This window comes from Pipistrellus hanaki (assembly GCF_964339955.1).
Source record: "Pipistrellus hanaki genome assembly, chromosome: 1".
Taxonomy (NCBI): Eukaryota; Metazoa; Chordata; class Mammalia; order Chiroptera; family Vespertilionidae; genus Pipistrellus; species Pipistrellus hanaki.
The window spans coordinates 36,055,484-36,062,648 of record NC_140503.1 but is presented as its reverse complement, the minus strand read 5'-3'; the positions used below and the strand labels follow the sequence as shown (position 1 = coordinate 36,062,648).

Here is a 7,165-nt window from a genome sequence, read left to right as displayed (position 1 = left end):
TCGCCGATAAGCTCCTGTCTGACCGTGATTGGGCAACCGTGCCAAAAGGCGCTCTTTAACATTCAAGATCAATACAACTCAATTCAACTCAATAGCGTTTTCTGTATCAGTGTTTCTCAACTTAAGCATATTGGCATGAGAGCCCAATAATTCTCCACTGTGTCGCCCTGTGCATGGTAGGATGTTTAGCAGCATCCCTGGCCTCTCTACCCACAAGAGGCCAGCAGCACCGCCCCAGTTGTGACAACCAAGAATGTGACCAGACTTCGTCAAATCTTGTAGGAGACAGGGGCGGGAAATCACCCCAGTTGGGAATCACTGTCATAGATGGATGTCCTGAGCCTTGGGCCACAGACTAAATGCCATCTTCATCTCCTATGTGAGCTCATTTGGAGCAGGCTTCAGGTAGCCTCCTGCCACTTAGAGTATATAGATGACAGAAGCCCAGCATCTAAGCCCATGGAAGTTTCTTACTAGAGGGATCTGGAAGTTCAATGGGTTCAAAGGGTTAGGCTCTGCTTAGGTACCAAACGATTTTTCACAATCCCTGTCATCTCTGGGCTCATACGCGAATGACATATTCATTCCATTCTGTTGTGCAGTGACTGCCTCAACATTTGAAACTCAGTTATGACATTTATTATATTCCCACTGGTGTCTCCAAAATAGAGATAAATTTGCCCTCTAGAAAATAATGTGGGACATTCAAAAGGCCATATAAATGGATGAATGGGTTGGCAGCTGCAAGAAAATATATAATGAAGACAATAAAATTTGAAAACATGTTAATAAATTTTGCATTTCTCTTGTGAAACCGTCTCCTTGGTTGTCCAGGAGCATCTATCAGCCTCCAAGGAGAAACATAACTGTGATGCTTGGAATGCAAAAGAAAAACAACTTTTGACTACCAAAATAAGACTTTTGAGTCCCAAGAAACACAGTAGTCTTGAAAAAAAAAAAAACCCACAAAAAACAGACATTACTAAGAAAGAATGGTTTTAAAAAATTTAAAGCTCCATTCACTTCAAAATCCAAACCTTGGCAAAATTAAAAGTGCCATTTAGTATAATGCCATATGGTAGAGAAAAATGGAGGCTACGACATAAGGAAAGCACCTGCTGAATGGGAAGAAGGGAGAGTCTTTCCAGTCTGGTCTGGTGGAGGGTGGATGGAAACAGAGCTTGAATAAGTGCAGCAGGCAGGCATTCCTAACCTGTTCTGGCTGAAGTCTCAGAAGGTGGGGGTTGGGGGTGCGGAACAGGGTGAGGTAGTAGTAAAGCATCCAAATATATGTGGTATTAGAGAACCTGTAGAGAATTGGTTGTCTACTCCACTAAGGAAGAAGGAGGGGCCTTGCATTTGGCTCTGTGCCCCTGAACATGACTCAGGAACAATGGCAGGGCTGGTCTTGTTTGGTATCCTGAAATAATTGCTGGTTTTCAGTGGCCTGCAGGTGCTACATGGGAGAATCTGCATATTCATACATCCCCTCAGGAAGTAAAACTGGAGATGCTGAACAGTCTGGTGAACAGTGGAGCTAAGATGTCACAGTGCAGTAAGGCTTTACAACCAGAGGTAAATGGCTGGAACTTTTGGTCTCAGGTGTGGTTGCAGCCGGAGCCACAAAAGGCCAGATGAAACCTGCTTTACCTTAGTGAGGACTCACAAGTGTTGTGCAGAGCTCAGACCTCTTTTTTCAACCCTATCCTATCATGAGGTCATGTGAATACCCATGAAGCAAGAGGGAGAAGTGAGAGGAGAGACTAAGAATTTTTCTGAAAGAGACCATCTACCTAAAGGGGCAGTTAAACCTGAGGATACTAGGATACCTGTAATTGATAAATTTAAGCTCATTGTCCTCTCCCTTTTTTCTTCTTCTTCTACTACTCAGTGGGGTGAGGATTCACAAGCAAAACTAAATCAGTTATAGATAGTAAAGAAGAGCCATTCTGTCTGTTCATCTGAGAGTTATACATCTTATAGGCTAATACAGATACTTTGGGCTGCCAAATGATCTCATGGAGGAGAATGTCCCTCCCTCCCTCATTCCCTTCCTTCCTTCCTTCCTTCCTTCCTTCCTTCCTTTCTTCCTTCCTTCCTTCCTTCCTTCCTTCCATAAACACCTGCTGAGCCTCTACAATACATATGTTCAGCACTGTTGGCACACACATCAATTAGGTGTAATTCCTACACTCAGGGAGCTGGGGACCTAGTAGGCTATATAGACTAAGTGAGCAAATGCTTTCCCAGGGTCAGGGGGCTCCATGTAGATCCACACTGGGTGCTATTGGAGAGGGCGTTCCCCAGGGGTTGGGAAGTGTTCAGGAAGCTTCCAGAAGAAGGGAGACTCCGAGTTGAGTCTTAAGGATTAAAAAAAAAAAAAAAAATGATTTAGCTTTAAGAACGTTTATTGAAGTGTTATTTATAATAAAAAAAAAAGTCTGACAATTGGGGGCTAATTAAATCAGTTATATACTTTCAGAAATCGCATATGTAGTCATTAAAAATTATGTTGTTGAACCAAGCTTCTCACCCAGCGCTATTCCAGAGAATATCCAATTCATGGTCATTTGCCAAGGGATATGTGAAACCAAAGAACAAATTTACCTTATTTTTTTTCCAGCACTAATTTTATTGGTGATTTGGGAGTGTGGAGTGATCACTAAGTTTCATTCTAAGGTCCTTTGTTCTTTTCTTCCTTGGTAACCCTACCCCGAACCCCCATCTGGAATTGTATCAGGGATGTTGCTGCTCAGAATAAAAGACCACATTTCCCCATCTCTGTGGTAGCTAGGTGTGGCTTTAGGACTAAAAGCAAGTTTAATAAAATGTCAGTGGAAGTGTTGTGAGAGATTTCCAGGGAGGCTAACCTGATGGAGTTGACTGAGCCAGAATGAAGAAAAAGGATATATTTAAAAACTTTTGCTCAGTTAAAAAAATAAAAATAAAAAAATAGCCGAAACCGGTTTGGCTCAATGGATAGAGCATCGGTCTGCGGACTGAAAGGTCCTAGGTTCGATTCTGGTCAAGGGCATGTACCTTGGTTGCAGGCACATCCCCAGTAGGGGGTGTGCAAGAGGCAGCTGATCCATGATTCTCTCATCGATGTTTCTAACTCTCTATCCCTCTCTCTTCCTCTCTGTAAAAAATCAATAAAATTTCGGAGTGCGCCTTCTCTCTATGGTAGGGGTGTCGAACTCAATCAGAGAAGGGGCAAAAATCTAAAATCCAGCCTAAATCGCGGGCCGAATGGTTTACTGAACGGTCATAAACTGACAATGTCATAAACTGACAGCGGAGTGCAGTGATGACAGCGCGGTGCGGGCCACATTGCAAGGCCTGGCGGGCTGGATTTGGCCCGCGGGCCTTGTGTTTGACACATGTGCTCTATGGTATCAGAACACCTTACCTGACTGAGTCTAGGACGGATTTGGCCACAACAACACCTATTCAGAATTTGCCGCACAAAAGCGGGGCTGGGACAGACGGGCGGGGCAAACGCTCGCTGGGCACCAATCCCAGGAGCCGGGGCGGCGAGTCATGGCCCCTCCCCTCCGTGGAGCTAATAGCTCGGGACCGGAGCGGGAGGGGCGGGGCGAGCCTTGCGGGCGACGTTGTGATTGGCATGCCGGCTTCCGCAGCCTGCGAGGCAGCCCATACGTCCAGTCGATCAGATCCCTGGGTGGGTGCGGAAGTAGGAAGTTTGTCCGCTGCGGGACACCGTAGCGGCTTTAACCAGGGGAGAAGCGGGCTGAGGGGCTGGGCTGGGCGCCTGATCCCAGTTGAGCTTTGGAGACTCCGATGGCTGCGGTGTTTCTAGTAACGCTCTATGAGTACTCGCCGCTCTTCTACATCGCGGTGGTCTTTACCTGCTTCATCGTGACCACCGGCCTGGTATTGGGATGGTAAGTGCCCCAGAGCTAAGGGAAAGGAAAGGAGGGGCGGGCGGCCGGCCAGGGAGCCGGGTCGCGGCGAGCTGCTGGGGGCGTGGAAGCAGGGGGGCGGCGGCGCCGGAGCGCCTGGGGCTGTCGGGGAGCGGGTGTCGAGGGCTCCAAATGGCTCTGTGAGAACGGCTAGGTAGACACTGCACCTGCGTTACTGCACCTGCGTTACTGCCCCGCTTTACCGCCCGGTCCCCGCCGCTGCGGGCGTACGGGGGTGGTGCGGGATTGAAGTATTTCACCCAGCTTTGTTTCTGGGAAATAAAGCGTCCGGTAGGGGCCTGGTCTTGAGCAGAATACTTGTCCGCCGGCTTCTGTCCCAGATTGGGGCCTACTGTGTGCCCAGTGTCCAGTCCCCAGCGGTGCAGTGCACAGACACGGACGGTAAACAAGGTTGATTGTTGTACTTGTGAATTGAGCGCTTGGCCTTGGCGGGACTTGTAACAGAACTCCATTATATCATGTTTAGAGAAGCCTCGTAGGTAACAGCTCGTTGAAACCCTTTGTATCCATTGATAGAGAGATGAGCTAGGTTTTGAAGAATGGGTGTTTTGAAAAATAAGTGGAGTAAAATATGTGTGATAGAGAATAGAAGGCATTCTAGAGAGTACAACACGGGCAGAAGGCCAGAGGAGACGTGTGTAAAATGAGTGAGGATTAATAAAAAAATAAAATGCCCGTTGATCACAATATATGTGCTCACTTTAAAGAAAGGACGGGAGCCCTTGTCATTTTCTGACCTTATGTGCTATCTTTAGGATCTACGCAATTTTAATGCTTTCACTCTGCTCCCCACATTGTAGGCAAAATAAAGCATAAAAGTCCTCGTGTATGGTGGGGGAAGATAAAGACCAATTTTACATAATTTGTTATTCTTGGCCCGTCAGATTTTCTTGCTATTGTTCTTCAAGAAAGTCTGTGATTGGAATTAGGAAGCTGTTGCCCAGTTGAGAAAGGCAGTGTTAACACAGGATTTTAAAATAACTACAATGTGTTATTCTCTTAAAGAAATGTAATTTTTCTCCACTAAAGAAAATGGGTGACTAGTGGAAAATTGCAGTATATCCTTGCATTTTAATTTTCAGTGGCCAACTAATGAGATACTTTAGATATCTGTCTTTAATAGTATTGGAAAGAGGAAAATGAGTGAAGATCCTATTGGTAATGATGACAACATCTGTGTGTGAAGGGTAGTTAGGAATTACATGTTTGTAGACTTTGATATTAGATTTAGTTCAAATCCTAGTTCAGCCAAGTTTAAGATTTGGTTTGAAAACTTAATGATACTCTAGATATGGTTTTTTCAAAGGGTAAGAGACAAGATAATTGTAGAAATTTTGGAATTCTGGGTGCAGGGCTGCTAAGGCTGGAGAGACCATGTTTGTGCTAGTCATTTTCATCTTGATTTGGGTCAAACCAGTCACTGATTTTGAGGCTAACCCAACTATTCTCTCCATCTGGGTTAGCTTTGTTCATCTAGATAAATTTTTTACTAGCATTTGTTTGCTAACCTAAGCCAAGGTCTCAGGTGCATTGAGTAGAAACAATGGAAACCATCTAGATCTCATGAAACAACTTTCTTATAGTACCCCAGGCAGAAGGTAAACCCATTAATCCACTATGTTCTTCACGCTTGTCATTTTTTTTAACTTCTCATAATACAGTCTCTAGCGGTCATCTGTCATCTCATGGTTTCAACTTCAGTACAGCTCTCTTGAGTTTTGTGGCCTACTTTCTTTTTTTTTTTTTTAAACATTATTTTTTTTAAAATATATTTTATTGAGTTTTTACTGAGAGGAAGGGAGAGGGATAGAAAGCCAGAAACATCAATGAGAGAAACACCAATCAGCTGCCTCTTGCACACCCCTTACTGGGGATGTGCCCGAAACCAATGTACATGCCTTGACCAGAATTGAACCTGGGACCCTTCAGTTTGCAGGCTGACGCTCTATCCACTGAGCCAAACCGGTTTCGGCTTGAGTTTCTTTCTTATTGCTTCTTTCCACCGTTCTTGTCTAGCTGCACTGTGCAAAAGAATAGGAACTTCTGATTATTAGAATGTCAGTAGCAATAGTAAAGAATCATGCAACTAGAAGTGTGGCGTTTCTATTTAACTACATGGTGGTTTCTGTGAACCCTAGTAGCTCACATTTATTAAACTCCTGCTATTTGCCATGTACTGTGCAGAAAAACAAAACAGTTTTGAACAGTTTCAAATAATCAGAGAGCCTGTTACTACTTTCTGCTTCTTCTTGACTGTGGGTTATTAAGCTAGTAGAGGCCCAGTGCACAAAATTCATGCACAGTAGAGTCCCTAGGCCTAGCTGGTGATCAGGGCCAATCCGGGACTTCCTTCCCTTGGCTGCTGGCTGCAAGCTGCTGGCCGGGGCCTTCCTTTCCCCAAGCTGCCAGCTGCTGGGGCCTTCCTTCTTTCCATGCCACCCTCTGGTGGTCAGCACACATCATAGCTAGGGATGAACTCTTGGTCAGTCAAACTCCCAAGGGGACAATTTGCATAGTAGTCTTTTATTATATAGGATTGTCTCTTGGCTTGAAATCTCCATTATTGTACTCCGCTTTGTGAATCTGAGGCAGAACCTCTAAACCTCATTTCTTCTTTGCTAGCTGGCTGCCCATGAGGCTTTGCCAATAGGGGAGGGAGGGAGAGTGGAAGGCTAGAGGACAAGAGGACTTGCCGCTTCCTGTTTGATTCTTTTTCTTGTTTGTCTCACCACAGCAATAGTGCCTCACTCTGGCACTAACAGTCATTCCCAGTTTTTCCAGTTCATTGTTTTCCACTTTCTTAGAACCAGCCTCATTGCATCCTGTCAAAAGATCTCAATACCCTTTCCTCAGATCTAAGTCCCAGCTCTTTGGGGATCCTTCCTCCAAATTTCTAGGCTCTAGTAACTCTTTTTCCTCTATTCCTTATCCTAAGAGTGATTGTTGCTTCCTATTGTTAGTACTTTTTTGATACTCAGTGCCCCTCTTTTGCCTTTTCAGGTCTTTAAAATCTGGTTAACATTTTTTTATATTAAACTAGAGGCTTGGTGCATGGATTTGTGCACCAGTGGGGTCCCTCGGCCTGGCCTGCAGGGATTGGGCTAAACCAGCTTTCTGACATCCCCTAAGCGATCCCAGATTGTGAGAGGGCAGTTCTCGGGTGACACACCCTGGGATCGGGCTCCCTCCTCTCTGGTTTCAGTGAGTTACTGGAGAACCGC

The 7,165-nt window shown here is 45.2% G+C and overlaps 1 protein-coding gene across 3 annotated transcripts in view; it reads left to right on the top strand.

Moving 5' to 3' along the window:
* The first annotated feature begins 3,676 nt into the window (after positions 1-3,676).
* The window catches only part of CGRRF1 (cell growth regulator with ring finger domain 1), a 32,253-nt gene continuing 28,764 nt past the window's right edge, over positions 3,677-7,165 (top strand). For all 3 annotated transcript variants that reach the window (XR_014794510.1, XR_014794511.1, XM_084877801.1), the window contains exon 1: positions 3,677-3,905. Coding sequence is in view for 1 of the 3 variants with exons in the window: in XM_084877801.1 (XP_084733927.1) it covers positions 3,802-3,905 (104 nt within the window). In the remaining 2 variants the exon portion in view is untranslated. The remainder of the gene's footprint in view (positions 3,906-7,165) is intronic.